Source organism: Dermacentor albipictus, chromosome 9 (genome assembly GCF_038994185.2).
Source record: "Dermacentor albipictus isolate Rhodes 1998 colony chromosome 9, USDA_Dalb.pri_finalv2, whole genome shotgun sequence".
Lineage (NCBI taxonomy): Eukaryota > Metazoa > Arthropoda > Arachnida > Ixodida > Ixodidae > Dermacentor > Dermacentor albipictus.
In genome coordinates this window covers 61,181,878-61,200,798 of record NC_091829.1, presented here as the reverse complement: position 1 = coordinate 61,200,798, position 18,921 = coordinate 61,181,878, and the positions used below count along the sequence as shown (strand labels likewise).

General features: G+C 45.7%; 1 protein-coding gene and 1 long non-coding RNA gene across 15 annotated transcripts in view; one reads left to right on the top strand and one right to left on the bottom strand.

Moving 5' to 3' along the window:
• The window catches only part of LOC135919788 (uncharacterized), a 379,293-nt gene that overhangs the window by 232,856 nt on the left and 127,516 nt on the right, over window positions 1-18,921 (bottom strand). The window lies entirely within an intron of this gene.
• Window positions 1-18,921, top strand: part of LOC135919774 (zinc finger protein ZFP2-like) — a 150,261-nt gene that overhangs the window by 125,928 nt on the left and 5,412 nt on the right. For 4 of the 13 annotated variants that reach the window (XM_070526041.1, XM_070526039.1, XM_070526037.1 and 1 more), the window contains 4 exons: window positions 8,692-8,778; window positions 9,528-9,610; window positions 11,671-11,797; window positions 18,124-18,206. In XM_070526041.1, coding sequence (XP_070382142.1) covers window positions 8,692-8,778; window positions 9,528-9,610; window positions 11,671-11,797; window positions 18,124-18,206 — 380 coding nt within the window. Of the gene's footprint in view, window positions 1-3,694; window positions 3,952-5,036; window positions 5,216-5,283; window positions 5,415-8,509; window positions 8,638-8,691; window positions 8,779-9,527; window positions 9,611-11,670; window positions 11,798-18,123; window positions 18,207-18,921 lie in introns of those variants that run through there. The other 9 variants (XM_070526045.1, XM_070526046.1, XM_070526044.1 and 6 more) reach the window with 9 other exon arrangements.

The following is an 18,921-nucleotide window of genomic DNA, read 5'->3' as shown; positions in this document are numbered from 1 at the left end:
CCTGAAAAGGCCCCTCATTTGACAAGGAGGTGAAAGGCGTCCTTCAGGCAGAAACCACGAAGTTTACTGGAGGACAACGTTAGCCACCGGTGTATTTTGTCGTTTCAGCTTTCTTACGATGAATCAATGTCAATACAGAGCACCTTGCGATATGACCCGAGCAGACTCCTCCTCAGAGTGAACTTCGAAAGCCATATCCGCGAAGAGGGCATTTACGAAGGCAATCGTTCGATTCTTCGACGAATGACCGCATTGAAGAATGCTCGCTAAATGTACGCGTTGATTCACTTCTTGAGGGTAATCTGCAGAATTCCCGCGTGTAGTGAACTTCAATGCTCTATCAGATGTAGTTGCTGAAAGAACTTCCTTGTCTTGTTGGCAAAAGGCCATGCGCTTATTTTCAATTTCTTTTTTCTGCGGCTGCTGCGTCTCTCATGCATTAAACTTGTACCACAACATACCGCTCAGAAATGTGGTGCTGTCTGCATGATTCTGACGTCAAGATTGTGCAATTCCATTCATGATTGTCGCTCTGATGATATGGAGAGATAATGATTGTCTCATAGAATAATGCGGTGATGCAGACACGTGGGAAACGACCATTCCTTGAGCAGGATTTTTGCAATTCTTGATGCAGTGCCTCGCGGATCATGACCCAAATTGACGGCAGGGCTTTTCTTACAAGAAAAATGAAATTCTGGCAGCCACAACCCATATTACTTTCCGGAGTGAAAACGGTGACCGCTCCAACGTGGTGCCAGCTGGTCACGTGTGCAGCGGGAACTGTACGGTGGTTGTTGTAGATGAAATATTCTAGTATATTGAAGTAACGTCGCTTGCACGTTCGGTCCATTTATTAATTATTGTTTATTAATTTTCATTCCAGAAGTGCAACATGGGTCTGTGGTGTCTGAGCCACATGCCAACTGGCGGCGGCCTCGGGGTGCTTACGCTCATGTTCCTCGAACTCGGTTGCCTCGAAAATATTTTTGGGGTGAGATATTTTGGCAAGAAACAGTTCTTTAGCATTGCGTGAAGGCCCGATACACAAACCAAAGCACACTGAAGTGAGCAGGAGCGAGCCTGTGCTAACAGAAAGCACTGACGTCACTCATACGTCACTTCGTCAATCGTCACTTGGATAGCTACACACCATAGCTAACGGAAATGTTAACAATATGCCCACGTGCAAGAAAATGTTCAGTCAAGAGCGGATGTCTAGAGGAGGTCTTTCAAGGGTTAAGTGAATCCGTGATGTTTCACCGCCACCTCGAGCACTATCTGTGCGCTTGACAACCCCAGCTCCTTGGCGGAAACAGTCCTTGAGTTGGCAGGAAAACTGAGCTGCACGGGGTAAGAAGGTACAGAAACCAACATTGCCTAGTTTCAGCTGTTTATTCTGTCAACCCTATTGCTGCTTTAAACTGCACGTAGATAAGAGTGATTATCTCGACCACGGCGGCCGCATTCCGATAGCGGCGAAATGCGAAAACACCCGTATGCTTAGATTTAGGTGCACGTTAAAGAACCCCAGGTGGTCGAAATTTGCGGAGTCCTCCACTATGGCGTGCCTCATAATCAGAAAGTGGTTTTGGCACGTAAAACCCCATAATTCAATTCATATGAGAGATCAGAGCACAACAACGCGCATTGCATTAAAAACAGGCGGAAGTAAACAAGTTCCTCGCTTCGCCTTTGCTGTCTACCACGCTCCTTCCATGCATATGCGCACTCTGAACCCCCTCCCGACGTGGTGTAAAAGACAGCAACAGCAGCGCTAAGAAACAAAATAAACCTCAAATTGAAACACACCAACCGCACATCACGGGCCTCCTAATTGCGACATACGTTCATCAAATGCCAACTAACTCGTTAAAGAAAGGCTTCTACCCTTACAGAATGTACAGTGGGACAATATACGCCTCGAAAGTACGGCCACGGATTTCTATAACGCCCCACTTCTAGACACACACACGCAATCAGCCCAGAATCAGGTGAGGGGATATGTTTACGCATTAGCTAAATGGGCCGGTTTTTGGCCGCATAGGGATTTGTATCCCCTAACTCTGGCTTACGAGTTGCGTGCAGTGCTCCTTAATCATTTGGTATAGGTAAAGAGCTGTAAAGGAGAGAAAGTAGCAGCCCTTCCTATTTGTGATAGCCGTCTAATGCACTTTTGCGACAACTACCTCAGACGTTAAGAAATTAACACGAAACTGCGGCAGGCTTTAATGCGGGAGCTTTAGGAGTCATCTTAACCATCTCAACATCAGTGACATACTTGCACGTCTTCACAAGGAAGTCTTGCACAAAATACATGTCACACATTTTTACATGTGTTGCTGAGCAGTTTATCTGGGCGTGGAATGCCTGTAGAGTAATGCCGGAGTCCCGATTTCGTTCACGGAAACCGGAAATGGCTATGCACACATTGTTTCGGGGTGCAGACACCCCTCAACACGCCGGGTCGTAGCACATTATTCACTGCTCTAACCGATCATTCAAGAAGCTGCCGATAGGCTAATAGCGCAGAAAAAGTGGTGCTTCTCTGGGTTGGTCTTTGAGCAGAAGGCAGGAACTTTGCGCAAAGGAAGCTGGCATCCTTCAACGAGAAAGATGGTTTGGTCCATAGACCAGTAGTGTATGGCGGCGACCTTGATGCACTGAACCATCAACGGTGGTACAAAAAATAAACTGGATGAAAAACATGCAGATTTGCTAAGAAACGAGAGAAAGGACGCAGCAACATCGCCACCACACGACCATGCTACCCTCACTGCAACACCCCTTCGAGAGACCTGCAACAAGTCGCTCCTGGTTTCAGATGACAAGGTGCGGAAACGAATATGTGTGTATGACGGATAATCAAAACTCCTTGCCCCTACTTTTATTACCTAAAATAAGGTACATAAGGTAACTACAAGTATACATAGTATTGTACGTACCTTACACTATTTTTCCATGTAGTTCCGACATTTGTCTCATCGCAGCACTATATTTCAGACGCCTCGGTGGTCAGAAAGGGACGCACGTGGCCTCCCCGAACGCTTATTTTCAAGCAAGCCTTCACTGCCCTTTTGCGAACTCACAAATCAGCCACCTCACACTTCTCAAAGCGAGATACCTTCCCACATACGTGAGCTGCATTTCCTCGTGGATTTCTATGGGTGTTCCCTCTTTGCCTCATAGACCACCAATCACACTTTGTTCGTCGCACTCCGTGGACGTGTGAAGCACAACTGCCATCTTCACCAGCCGACAGAAGCGCGGTGCCACGGAGCTACCGGCAGATTAGGATTGGGCCGGTCAAAAATGGTTTACCGTTGGGAATGGATATGTTGACTTCGCATCTACAGCCGCAATTTCGCTAAAAAATAGAGGAAAAGACTTGCTGATTCGCCCTCGTATAAACATCGAGTCGGGTTCTGTTCATTCTATGTGTTCACTAACAGCGCCACCATTGCCAACATCTCCCGGGGAAGCCTTAGAACTTCTGAACAAAAGAACCAACATTAAACACATGTTTGTGTCTACGGTTTATGGATGGGCGAGGGCTTTACTTATTGCACCATTTTTATGCTTCGGTGTCCGTACAGCACAGGTCACTACGACGCCTCTTCAAGTGCTCGAATATTAGCACTTTAGCGTCGACATAGTGGCGCACTCTGTCTGTTTTTTCCAGATGGACTTTACCGTTTCATTCGAGTTGCCCAGATGCCCAACGTCTTATTGGTTCCCTTTCATCCTTGGCACAAAGTGCGCACGCGCGATTATAAAGCAACGTTCTGTCTCAGAAAGACGCTAGTACTCCGGAGCGTCAGCATCAGCCATGACTGAAGAACGAAAAGGTGGACACGCGCCTCCCACGTTTACCAACATCGATGATGCAACCCCGGGTACAAGCCGTGAAGGCGGCGAGGGTGCTTCAGGAACTTCCGACGATTACACTACGTGAGTATTCCCGCTTCTGAAATGTTCGTTAAGTATTGTCAGCCGAAGAAACAACCCGGAATACCGACTTTAAAAGCTATACACTTGTTCCCACACCGAAGGGGGTGTTTTCGAGGACAACTTAAAAGCAGCGTAGCTGCGGCTGTTTATGGTCATGGTAAAAAGAAGTGCCGCCACAGGAGGAAAATTTTAATAACACGGTGTATACGTATATATTGAGATTGCGTTGGATCACCGCATCGCACACTTGTATCAGTAGCCCATTGTCTGGGATGTTACGCTGTTTAGCTCGACAACACCGGTAATGTTCCAGGTGCGATGGTCTTTCACCTGTGATTGTGAAATGCAAGAGCGCACTTACACTTTCATCTACGTGACCATTAGAGAAACCCAGGTGGCTAACTTTATTTCCCAGATCCTTCTAAGACGCTGTCATAGCAAGATCAGGCTTCAGAAATGTGAACCACAAGGATATAAATAAATAGACCTATACGTCACACTTCCTTTGGCGGTCGAGTGAGCATACTTCAGGAGGCTGACGAAATAGCACAGAAATCGCACGATTTGCTGAAAAGGGAAAAAATGTGTGACGATATAAGTACATTTCCTTCGAAATTTTTAGTGTTGCGTGTTCTTCAGGGAATACAAAATGTGCGATTGAAGGAAAACGCCATACAGCTTTGAAATGAACGCTGTGTTTATTTTTACGGCATGTTCGCACCAATCGGAAAGTATCACCTGGGTGCCGCGATGCCCACGTCATTTTAGCGCAACTACGAACAGCCGCGTTGACAGAGTGTGCGAACGTAATCTTGAAATGGCGAGAAGAGTTGCCAACCACAAACATTAAGAAGCATGGTCGCAGCCTAGCAGAGCTTATGCGGACTTGGTTAGGCGACCGATTCGGCCGACTGTCGCGGCCTCTGTACCATAGATAAGCTGACGTGGCCCAGCTAACCTTAACTTAACCTTGCCTTACCTAAAGCGTCATAATGTGTACCCCTAGCACTTTCCATTTTATTCGCATGACGTCATAGAGCTACACGCCCGTAGTCTAAAATGAGCGCCTCGGAGGGAATGGCAGTACATAATTATCTCGTAAACTTGCAACTTGGCATTTTCTTATCCTGGTTCTACCGTCACTTGTTACTCTCACATATTTCTTGCTTGACGTCGGGATTTAAGGAATTGCGTAATTTATTAGTGTGTCCTTCACCATATGCCAGCCAGCAAGTGGTTATTTTGATAAAACGACTCCTTACAGGTATTACCTTCATTAACGAAAGAGCAGTTTCTTTGTTCCAAATTCTATTTTCCAAAAATGTTCTTCAGATGTCTTCTGCTCCACCTGGAAGCACAGAGTCAAAGGCCAATACCTATGCCTGATTCTAGGATTTCTGATCAATGCATAAATGATGTGTGGAAGGTGTTGCACAGCCGGACCGATGCTAATGACGACAATGGTATGTACGGCATGGTCTTTAACCATCGATACCACTCGCGAAGATGGTTAACAACCCACAGAGGAGGCAGCATTTCAATCGATCATGACGGCGGTGCATTTATTGGTCATACGGAGACCTTACTAGCGTCTCCATGTCGGTTGCAGTTTATGCAGTCAGCGTGAAATTCATGCGGATGAATTGATTGCTTAAAGAGACAATACTACGCATAGTCTACATCTGAATTCATTTGAAACTGAAGTTTCAAATGAATTTATTTTGAAGGCAGCAAATTCATTCGTAATGTAAATCGACGCTTCTCGATTTGTCTTGGATTTCGTGTTGAAATTGGGTCTGTGTAATAATTTATTATTATTATTTGTTTTGAACACATATACACATATACACAGGTATTAGGAAAGGGAAAGCGAGGGGCAGGCTGGCAACTGCCTCCGGAAGAGGCACAGCGCCTGCCTACTCTTTGCAATGCGTAACAAGGCAACCGCAAGTTTTATTAAATTAAATTAAAATTTCATTTATACAGTGGGAATTGCCAAGGCGCCGTCAAAGGAGCGTTTTTCTAATACAATTTTTCAAGTGCATTGGTTATGGGAGAGGTTAGATGACGTCAAGCAGTCTTGCAACGGTGCCATATGCCGGCGAGTGTCAGTTTCTACGCACACTCTGCCCCTCTGCCTCGAATGGCGTCCTCAAGCAGCGTTCGTTGCTTGCCATCTCCCCTACAGGAGAAAAGGCCCTACGTCATGTGAACGTGTCGAGCCCCACCCCCTTTTTATTTTGATACGTTTTTGTCGCACGGCACATCTGTTTGTGCGCATTCCGTCATAGGATGATGAACCAAATTCCCGTACAGTGGTCGGTGCCGTTGCAAGCAGTTACCATTGCACAGATGTATTTATTCGTGTCCATGACCGGCTCTCCCAAAGCGCGACACCTTCCAGAAGGACACGTGGCCTACTGTTGCAAAGTGCAACTTCGTCCTGTCACGCAGCCGTTTATACTTTGGGGACGTGGTAGTCACCACTTGATTTACGAACCGCGCTTGTGTGTTTACGATAGCCAAACCTAGTGAGGGGACCTTTAAGACAGCTCTGTGGCTTCATTACGGAAAACACGCCTCATCTTATAAATATTATGGAAAATATGTAGTCATTATATTTAACGCAGTGGGGCAAGATTGCTGCTGTTGCATTGTCTAATGACACTGCCTTGTGCACTTGTAATTCTGCCCGTCTTGCCCATCTTCTCAGATGCCGGTAACACCAGCCTCACATTTGCGCATTGACCCGCCGTGGTTGCTCACTGGTTGTGGTGTTGGGCTGCTTAGCCCGAGGTCGCGGTATCCAATCCCGTCCACGGCGGCCGCATTTCAGTGGGGGCGAAATGCGAAAACACCCATGTACTTAGATTTAGGTGCACGTTAAAAGTAGCTGAAGCCCTTCATTACGGCGTTCATCATAATCATGAAGTGGTTTTGGCACGTAAAACACTATAATTTATTTTATTCTTTTTCAACATCTGGGCATTCTGTGACCTATTTTAATCAGTGTGACAGTTAACGAAGGCTTGCAGAGCATCGCAGCCATTTTTTATGATGAGTTGTTAAGCACTGCTAACTGTAAATGCATTCTTAGAAGTTTCAGCTACACACGTATGTAAATATATGCATCGGATAGCCAGGCTCTTAGAGAATAGTGGACTATCCATTCAAGCTTGAATCTATCACATCAAGGCAAGAACTTTCGCGGTATTCTTCAAGCTTGAATGCTGTTTTTACCCATGTCCTGTCGCCTTTTCCTTTGTACACGACTCGATCAGTCGGTCTACATGAATGGAATCAGCGGTAACGCTCCTAAAGCCTTGCTTTAGTAGCAATGCTTGTTTTTGGAGCTCTTTATTAAAGTGCATAATTGCATGATGAGTTGAATTCGGCTGCGGATCTCGTTGTTGATGGAAAAAAATCATACAAAATAGCTGTAATAATTGGATGGAATGTAGAAACGGCAGACGTGGACGAAGACAACTGTGCATAATTGCATAACGCTGTTATTTAGCGGAGATTCCGTCACAGTATGGGTCCGACTCGGTAACGCCCATTGAGTGCCTCAGCAGAACCCAATAACTCCCTCGTAGAAATTTGTGTCAAATTGTTGCAGTATTCATGCGGTTGCTACCATACGATCGGCTTTTATGTGGTAGTCTTGCCGCTTTCGTCACACACTCAACCAGTCGATTTACGCCAACACATAAGGTTTCGCGCAACTGCAAACACTGCCAGGTGGCCAGGTTACGTGAGTTCGTGCTGTGCGTGGTATTGAGACAATTTCTTCTGCAGATAAAAAAGGATGTAAAAACCGGAGGCAATCCTGGAACCGTCCTGGACGTGACCAGTTGTCCGACCGAAGCAGAATTTCTTCAAGGAAGAATTGTCCTGCACCCGCCTATACCACAGATCTACGGGGAAAAAACTATGCCGGTTTCTGAGAACGAAAGCTTTCCTCTTTACAAAAAATTGTTTTTTAACAGCATTTTGGATGAGGACAAGTTTTTCTTGGCCTAGTGGATCACAATTTTCTCTTTCATGAACGTTTCTCTGCCTTTCGAGGTAAATACAGATGTTATAAGGCAGATCTTGTGCGAGTGCTTTGGAAGGCAAAAGATGGAACGTTTACTTTAAGTTCGCGTCTGCCTAAGCCGCAGCCCATGATCTTCCGAAAAGCTTTCCCATTTAGTGAGAGAAACTGAAAATGACCAGCCAATACAAGTCCAATAAATTACAATAGAACCATGCTGTTTTTCCGTCGTTAAACTTCAGTAACAGCCAACAGTAGTATGCAGCCATTGGGACATACATGCATGTTCCATCTTGCTGTGTGGCAAGCCAAAGCAATGGTCGACGCCTAGTAGCCTATCGCGGAGATAATGCTTTACCAAAACACCAAAAGCAAGCAAACCAAGATGAGGCTTTGTAAGACCAGCCATGCTCTAGTCTAGACATCAGAGACCAAGGAATAAAACAATGAACTCCCAATACGCATACTTGACTTGTTCGCATCGTCACGTTGTGCCTTCCGGGTTTTCTTGCTTGCATTTAGAGAAGCACTCCAGACCGAAGCAGTGCTGTGAGGATTTATTAGCATCAAGACCCTACGAAAACTTACTGCTCCCCATGCGTGCCTAGCAGGGAATGTTACAGTGTGGATCCAGCACTTCTGACTTCAGGGTATACACGCAACACAGAAACCCGAAGCACCGGTTTTACACTTCCTGTCTGCAGGAGCAGCGGCGGCAGCAACGATGGAGTGGCCAGTACAAGGCATGCGGGCACGGAGGCAGCATCGGCCTTTCCTGAAAACGACCCTAGGTGAGCCAAACTTCTGTAAGGATTCAGTTCAATAGAGGAACTAATTGAGACGGCACGGAATGCCGTCTCAATGCGGAATGCCGAATGCCGGCTCAGCTATGCTTGAACTCACCAACTTGTGCGAACTGACAACTGTGTCAATCAAATGCAATAAATTTTCAACTGAATTCATGCGGAAGATAATAAGTAGCTTAGTTCCTTAGCCTTCAAGGGTTCTCTTAAAACGCCACTGCTGCTGTTGTGGCCAGTTCACTTTCCCAACGTATTATTCGTTATATTTATTTATTCGTTTTATTTATATTTTAATAATTTTCCCTTGAAGTTCTTATTAAGGACATAATCCAGTCTAGAGACCGGCCAAGATGGAATGACGGGACAAGACCTGCAATATAAACCACATGAGCTGCAAAATAAAATTGCATTAGCCATGTGAACAGCAACAAACATAGGTATACAATTAATAGCCCGTTACCCACACAACAGCGAAATAAGTTCACCTGCTGATTAGCGCAGATATTTCAAAAGAGCAACAGGCAGTAAATAATACACTGGGTGCGTGTGTATCTGCTCTAACCAACATGTCTGTGCGCCTGAAAGATTCTGCAAGCAAATGGCTTTCTTTGAAAGCGGACAAATCCTCGTGAGTTCCGCCCACTTGTCGATACGCTGGCTTCAGCTACAATGTTCAGCCACCTTTGTTTAGCACTGCAGGCCACCGTGTTCATGTGTATATCTTTCTTGCATTTTAGAATTCCTGACGCCACCGGCGCTGGGCCATGGAGTGCGCAATACTACCAGGCTAGTGGCGCAACTACAGTCTACGGTACGTGTGGTAAGATTTTTCAGCCGCTGGTATACCACGTCTCACCTTGCAGGTGACTGAGCAATCTCTCTGTAGTCGCATACGACACATTTATAGAGCATCTCCGCTGTCTCAAGCGTGCACGGCTCTGCACCTGTCAATCTGGGCTCTACATTCTGCACAGTTTCCTAAACAAGAAATGTAGCTGTTGTCCCATCAATTTCGGCTCACGGCTGAGATGATCTGAGGGTTAATGGCGGTGGCGATAACGCTACCCGCGAGCAGAACAGTCCTGTACTCCTGCTGAGGACAGTTCGCAGATTATCCGTGAAGAATCCCTGACGTAGAATTAGGAGGGGCACGAAACCAATACATGCCAGAAGAAGACACACAGGGACGCACACAGCGCTGTATGTGTCCCTGTGTGTCTTCTTTTGTCCCCTTCTTTTATCGCGCTACCGTACACCCTTTGAAGATGCAGCACCAACAAGCCCACATCGCAACCATCAATATGTGCGGTCAGGTAGAGGATGGTGCAAAGAGAGGCCCAATGCAACAAGCGCCAGGAGAGAGTTTCTGGATATGCGAGGGGTGTTAGTCTCAGCTGCGTAGGAGGCATTCCCAATTTGCTGTCGTGTCGACGTCCCTAAAGAAACAGCACCAAGGCTCCTACAGCTTTGCCATCAGAAGGAACTTTTTCTTTTTGGAGGGGTGGGGGGCTGCTTATTGTCTATAGAAGTGTTTACCTGCATGATGAATTCAACTGCGCTTTCCTTGTCCTTACCTAGTACTTCACAACAGTGGTAGAATGTAGTCTCGCATATTAACGCTACAGCCTTAAGGGCCATGCGTCGAAGAAAGTCCACTGTCGGCATCGGTGGAGCTATCCGTGAGCCTAAATTCCCGTATACATATGAGTACCTTTGTGATCCAACAGAACTGCTTGTTGGCCTCGTTGGCGCTCGCTAAACGACATCTTTTTTGCCACAAGTTAAAACACGCAAACACGCAGCTTGCTTGTCTTTGATGTCAGCCCTCACGCGCGCGAAGGGGTGTTTCAATCTCTTCAGCACCTCCAAGTGAAAGGTTGAGTTTAGTTTTTCCCGGCGGTACAAACTCGAGATGGATGATTCCTTGGGCGTCAAAGAAGACAATGAACATCGTTTCAATGCGAGACTTCCTCATACGCGCTTTATTGGGGCTGGGGGATAATTTTTTGTGCCACGCGCTGCTCTGGCCTTTTGATTCTGGGTCGTACTGGAATATTCATTATTTGTCTCCGGCTACGACAGAGTTAAGAAAGACCGACTAATTTTGAATCCAATCGAATAATTCTTGACAGCTCGAAACTCGAAGTTCTGTCTGATCTTCCAACTACACTTTCGGCACAAGCTTTGCGCAGATGTCGCGCGTTTGCAGATCCTCGGTCTATATCCCATATACCGAAAATGTTCGTTGGCAGGGCGAAATCCTCGCCCCATTTCCCGGTTTTGCAGCACTGCCATGGATAGTCGCGTCATGATATCATTACGCGCATTACTTTCATAATGGATTCTGCATGTATCATAGCAGGTCAACAATTTCTGGGCAAGTTTTGAAGAAGAATTGATAGCACCTCGTCTAAAACGTGTCCCCTCACTTTTTCGATGTCCTCATCTACACGGTATATGTCTGATGCTCCCAACAGATAAACAAAAAGCGGGAACTTCATGAAGCATCTAATGCGCCTACTACTGGATTATTGAGGAAATATGTTGTCAAGTGTTGCGCGCTCAAGAACGGAACATGTTCATTTTAGCTTGGAACACAACGTTCTGTCCGCCGTTTGAAGTGGAGCGTAATAGCCTTCCAAATAAGCCAACATCGCACAATCTTTAGAGTGCTCCGCTCTCTCATCGTCTCAAAGTTCTTGCATGCATTCAAGAAAGTTTCATACAAAAAAATGCACCGCGTACGCTAGCACTGAAATAGGGTTCCACGACCACTAAAAGCTTCTTGCCACGACCATAAAAAATGAAACGTTCTATTCTTATGAACTAGCCTTTAACAGCTGCGAATAAGCACCTGTTATGTACTTTCATGCCACACAGATATCTCGTGCAGTCATAGCACTACTTGCCTGCCCCTGGGGTCCACCAGCAGCATCGATCACACACTGCCCAGCACAAGCTGCGCTGGCATGATGGAAGCATCAGCAAGTTTACAATACGGCGCCAGGTAAGCTCACATAAAGAACGGTTTCATTGCAAAACAACTCGTACACTGCAGGGAATGCTTGCCGCGGTGCAACTATGCCTGGACCCTCCGACTATTCAAGAGGAGGGGCAGCTCTGATGTCTTTGAGCATTTGGCAGGCGGAACTGGCGTTTACTCATGGTTGCAACACAGCGACTCGATACAAACAGAAGAAAAAACATAAGGTTTCATGCAATATACGTGAGAGTACTCGCGCGCTGTAATATTTGAGCCACTATGGGAATACTTGAAGCACATAGATTCGTCTGATCATACAGACGTTGTTGCTGATTCGCTGATCACGCTTTGTTTGCCCCAGTGTCTGCCTCTGTTGTCAGAGGAATATAAACACTTGGAAGTGCGGAAAGCGCGTCGAGTACGTGCAATTGCTGCTACTGGCAACGACTGAGCTTGTCGAGGTGGCCAAATCGTTTTCCAATTAAGTCATGTACCTTTAAGGAAACATTCAGAAACTCTACTGGCAAAACTACAACCTTAATTCAGCAATAAAACATTGCAACGATCCTCTACGATGCACCCAACTGCAAACAATATATGTGTTACAAAACGCTCTGAAATGTATCATATTTGGAATAGATCCCTTAGAAATTCTTCCAGATATATACTTCAAGCGTGTAGTTATTAAGCGAGTCATTATTGGAATATACAATGTCTATAATTCTGCGAGCCTTACATTTGTTAGTTGTTCGAATATCATAGCTGAGATGTAATAGCCTCATCTTTCGGAGCAAACTACGTCTATTTTTGCACAAGACGTTTCTCATTTTCATTTCTTAGCTCGCAGTATATTTCCTACGAGCCACATGCCTGTAGCATTCTGGAGGGAAACGTTTCTACAAAGGGACTCTCCCTTGCGAGTTGCGTCCCCGTGATGAAACTTGTGCTTCAGCGACAATATTTCATCTACCAATGTTAACCACCTCGAGCCTTAGTGTTCACGTGAATGTTTGTCTCCTGTTCTCGAATTCCTTAAAGCACCACAATTGCTGCTACTCGCAATGAAGTTTGTCGAGGTGGCCAAAGCGTTTTCCAATTAAGTCATGTACGTTTAAGGAAACATTCGGAAACTCTGTCAAAACCACAACCTTAATTCAGCAATAACGACAATGCAACTATCCTCTACGATGCACCCAAGTGCAAACAATTTGTGTTACAATACGCTCTGAAATGTATTATATTGCTACGGGGTCGTATTCCCACTGACGAAGAGCCACGCAGGAAGAAGACGAAGACGACGATTGGAAGCTAGCGCGGGCTGTTGCCTCTTGGTCAACTGCGGCGTATTGCCTTGTAAATATACTTGTAAATATCTTTTCGTCGGTGTCTTCCTACGTAACAATATTATGGCCAATTGAACACGGTGTGCCACCCGGCTGAAGGCCAGCGGGTACTACGTCAGCTTAATCAATAGACAGCCTAATTGATGCGTCAATACAGCTACTCACGAATGCACACTTCTGCACAAATCGCGATGATGGTTGGAAGATTATCCGTTAGAACGTTCTGACGCTCATTTACCCGTGTAAAAAATTATTTGCGTCTAAGTAGGTGGGCGAGGTAAGAGAGGCAGAATGACGAGAGGCGTTAGTCAGAACTGTGAATCAAGTAGTTCCACTGTGCAGTTCAAGGTTTAGTGTCGGCGTCGGAAAGAATATATTCAGCACTAGGGCTCCTAATAATTTGTGCCACTAGTAGGGATGCTTTTTGAGGAGCTGTTGGAGTATATTAATTCATGAATTCAGGGAGACTGCGCTACTCCATCCTTTAGACTGCAGGTAAGGTATGCTCGAGAATAGCCACAATTATTGAATGGAACAGAGAAGATACACGCATGAAGACTGCGTGCGACAGGAGATTTTCTTTTCGTGTCAGGCATGCCATTTCTCCTTATCTGTTTGGTGCCGCTGTTACTGAGTCAGATCTCCAACTAAACCAAAAACTCTTCACATTGCTCGTTTGGCGTGATTCAAGTGAAGAAATCCTATTATATTTTACCGGCACTTTGGTATCTCAGTTTCTTTCTGTATGTTACGAGTATTAAATTTGGTCCAAGAAGAGGCGAAGCAAGGCATACGCCTCCAGCATTTTATTTCACCGGAAGAGAAAGAAAATGTGCCTGCAGAAATAAATTTAAAAGTTGAAAATTATCAGTGGACATTTTAGGACGTCTGACCAAGTTGAACAATGTACTCGAATAATTTGATTCGGACGAGTTGGTTCATCTTGAGAACCGTGAAGCAGCGCGATGATGGGGGCAAAAATCGAAAACATACACAACATGGCGAGCGCTGTCCTATTGTGTGTGTTTGTTATTATTGTCGTCGTCTTGCTCGCGCTGTTTCAAGTTTTAATCGAGATGTATGAATTCCTCTGAAGGAAACCATCGCTTATATTTTGAGCACATGTCTGAATTATCAACAAAGTCTGAAATGATCTCGCTAATCTTTGTCACTTAAGTTGCACAGGTAATATTCGGCTCGAATATACGTTTTCTATGTGCTTCAGTTCGTCACCTCAATTACGCAATGTGTGGCAAGACGTAATTATATTTAATGCTGGCATGTACGTTTCAATGCATCAGCTTCACATCATCGTACAGCGATAGAAAATCTGCAGTTGCGTTCCACTTCCCTATTGTGTGTCTTCGTGGCTTGTAAATTTCTGTGTGAATTCAAGGCAGAGTCGGAGAAGGTTCATCCATGTGGCCCCGAAATATTGCGCCTTTCAAAGCAAGCGATCTTTGTGGAAAAAGGTGCCCAGTTCTGAGTGTAGAAATAAGGTTTCGTTGAGAAATTTACTTTCGTGCATGTTTTCATTATTCGTTGGATTTACATATTTCTTTCCTCGAGTAATCACATAGTGCCAAGTGTTCTTCGCCTACTTCCATAGGTCATTACAACTCGAGAATACAGTGCAAATGGTACCAACGAAAACGCAGTGCGTCTGCAGATGACCTCTCAAATGGAACCAAACAACCTGGATACTGCTCACAGCTTAATTAGCCTGCTCTGCTAACAAAAATGTTAAGGTAAATAAAGAACAAAAGCTCGCTGCTGCATTATTACCTTTGGTGGAGCGCTGATATCAGGACACTGATCAAATTAACAGGACGACCAGGAATCATTGTACCAGCATTGGCACAGATATTTATGTTAGAAGAGTTGTTTTGAACTTACATTGCCATTTCAGGTCAAGGAAAGAAGCGAAGCTAACTGAATGGCGAGTACGTGGAGTTTTTGTTTGATTTGTACAGCGTACATATAACCGTTTATTCTTTGGTTGGGGCCGACCAAAGCACATTGTCGTTTGTAGGTATGTTGGTAGGTAGGTGGGATACGTACGTTCTTGTGCGGCGTCATTTTTGCAATCAGACCTCTGCTTGGAGCACAGCAGCCTGGGCTCTCGCCGTTAGAACTTTTTTATTTCTAGGAAATCAACTGCCATCGCAAGGCTACTTCTTTAGCTGAAAACCCATCAAGATATTTTAAACCTACGGTGCGTGTGCCACGTGACAGTTTCTGGACTTCTTCGCTCTTGAACGCTGAAGTGTTCGGGTCCTTTGAGACTACCCACATTCCTCAGTAATTTCGTCATTGCTTTTCATAATTAGCACAGGTTCAACAAATTTTAAGGTTTTATTGCCTGAGTACAAATACCTTTATAGTCTTACATAAACCTCGTAATAGAAACATACATACACACCACATGCTTATTTACTTATGTTTATTTAACATACTGCAGCCCCTGCTGGGGCTATAGCAGAAATGGGTAATACAATACAATAAATAAATACAACAGGCAACAAAGAAAGTTGGTTGTATAACCCTAGCACTTAGCGCAGATTGCGTTTTCATACGCGTTTCTTTCTAATTCTTGTTGAGTACCTCTGCAGTACCCGTCAATCTTGTGGATAAATTCGGGTGAAGTGGCTCCGGAAATTTAGACCTGTTGAGGTTCTTTAACGTGCACCTAATTCTAACTAGACAGGTGTTTTTAGATATCGCCCCTATCGAGATGCGACAGCCGCGGCCTATATTCGATCCGGTCAACTCAAAATGAAAGGTATGTCGTAAAAAAAAATCTTCTGTTCAGAGCAATTCGCATAAGCAAACACTTTTTAATCAACAAGCATTTCCATGCTTACCCATCGAGGAAAACCGTCAGTCCGTCCTTCCGTTAGTCCGTCCCAAATTGTCTTTCGTGCTGTCTCTCGTTTCAGCTCGTTGGACTCGCAGTTATTTACATAGGCGTTCTCTCTTTCTTAACACTGAAGCTGGCCCAACCTCGCAATACTATACGCACCATGGAGTTCCACAGGGCGGTGTCTTGAGTCCCACACTTTTCAACCTTGTACTCATTGGTCTCGTGGAACGACTTCCGAGCACAGTTAAAATATCAATGTATGCCGATGACATCTGCGTCTGGGCATCTGGTGTGACACGGCCGCAAGTACGCGCCAGGCTTCAAAAAGCTGCCACGTCAACATCGGCATACTTAAATGAACAAGGCCTCAGGATCTCGCCAGAAAAATGCGCATTGGTCGCGTTTAGCCGAAAGCCAATGAGATCATACGATGTCTCTATCGACGGTCAAAGCATACCTTATGTCAGGACGCACAGATTCTTAGGCGTAATAATTGATCGTGACCTCTGCTGGAGTCCTCATGCGGCCTACCTAAAGAAGCGCCTGACAGATATCTCTAATGTGTTTAAGTTTCTTGGAGGAAATGTCTGGGGTACTTCAGTACATGCAATGTTGCAGCTGTACAGGACGCTCTTTCTTGGGTACTTGCGATACAGCTTGCCTGTGCTGACCAACACCTGCAGAAGTAATATCCGCACACTCGAAAGCGTCCAGGCCCAGGCACTTCGAGTGTGTCTTGGATTGCCGCGGTGTTCGTCAACGGCTGAAACAATTGCCATTGCACACAATTTCCCAGCCAAGACCCATATAGTCATGGAAGCGCTCAGAGCACACGTAAGACACCTTGCTCGAGCCCCTGCCCATCATCTAGCCTCACTGCCAGAGGATCGACCACGTGCTTCCTTTTGCGAAACAGTCCTGCCTTATCGTGCATACCTTCCATCAGGTTATACAGCTCCAGCGAAAGTTCCGTTTCCACCATGGTGCTTGGCTCGAGCAAATGTTCGACTAATGGTACCAGGAATACGAACAAAGGCCCAACTCTCGTCTCCAGCACTCAACCAGCTTTCACTGCTCTTGCTGTATGAGACTTACAACGAGCATCATCATCTTTATACTGACGCTTCAACCACGGTGAATGGGTCTGCAGGATCGGTGATCTTTCCTGCAAAACCTTCCACAATTAAGATTCGACTATCTCACCAGACTACATCGACTGCCGCGGAGCTTGCTGCTATTCGTTGTGCACTTCGTGTAATTTCTGAAGAACTACCCAGGAAATGGAGCGTGTTCACTGACTCCAAGGCTGCTCTTCATTGTTTGGTTTCTGCCATACGCCGAGGACCCCACGAACAACTAGTTATGGAAATCAGACTGCTGCTTCACCACCTCGTCGAGCAAGGACACGACATCACGTTGCAGTGGATTCCAAGCCACTGTGGCATAATGGGCAATGAACTTGCCGACGCAGCAGCACGATCTGCACACGAGGAGGGCTCCATTCCATTCTCAAGAACAGACGCTGCAACGAAAATTCGTGTGCTTGCAAATGAAGCCATCAAAACTTTATGGAACACACCCAGCTTAAAGCATACACGTCTACACCGACTGGACCCATCCCTTCGACTTCGACCCCCGCCTGGACTCTCTCAACTCGAAACAGCAGTACTTTGCCGACTGTGGCTTGGTGTCGCCTATACAAGATCCTTCGCCTTCCGAGTCGGTATGGATGACAGCGCGGCTTGCAGACACTGCGGCGGCGAAGAGACTATCGACCACGTGCTTTGCCACTGTCCTCGATACAGCGCGCACCGGCTGTCACTAGCGACCGCGTTGGCGCGCCTTGACGACAGGCCACTTTCAGAACAGTCAGTTTTGGAATGCCGTCGTGAACTGTCGTCGCAGCAAAAGTCGGTCAAGGCTCTGTTGACTTTTCTACGTGACAGTGGCCTATTAGAAAGACTCTAATGACTCCATTTCGTCCCTTCTCATATTTTTTTTTCTCATGCTTTCATTTTTGTCATGCTCTTCTTTCCGTCTTTATTTCCCCTTTCCCTTCCCCTAGTGCAGGGTAGCAAACCGGACGTTTTAAGTCTGGTTAACCTCCCTGCCTTTCTTTCATTTGCATCTCTCTCTCGTTTCAGCGCTAACGAAGCCATCAAGACACAGAAGCCGTGGAGTTCTCAGCGCACGCCACACTCAGCAGCGTTCACAGATCACTTTCAAGGTATGGGCTCGTGTGTCTCCTAAACGATCAGTAAGCGGCGAGAACACAGCGCGCGAAGCTATCAGCAGTCGGCACTCTTTGACGGCATCGCAGATCGCTTTCAAGGCAGGGTCTGCATGGTGGTGCATCCGGCCATGTACGCTTCGTCACCATTCATAACGCTTTGACGTGGATACATAAGGCGACAAAGAGCGATAAAGATTATAATATTTGGAAGGTCATCAGTACATCTGGTGTCGACACCTGCAGTACTTTGCGTAAGGAATATATGCTCCTTGCGCCACCGTCCGCAACAGTTCCTGTCACATACCTGTTGTTTCTACTCGCCGGATCAAGTTCCTTAACAATGATGAATGACACCGGGCTGAGTGTATATGAGCAAGTGGCGCAATACTCACGCATACTTGGGTAACTCCCCGAGGAGTTCCTGCCTGACTCTTTTCTTGTCCAGGCGCATAAGAGCTTCCTCTTTGGTGAACGTCTCACTGCTTCTCCGAGTTAACTGATTTTTCTAATGATTTAAATGATCTACTTCTAATGATCTAAATGATCTAATTTCTAAATGATCTACCGAAAAGCTTCCGCATTATGTGAGAAAATCTTTGAGAATGACCAGCCAATACGAGTAAAATTTAATATGACAGAACCTTGCGCACTCGCCACCCTGGACTTCTTTATTAGGAGCATACTTGTATGTAGTGATTAGTCCGTGCAT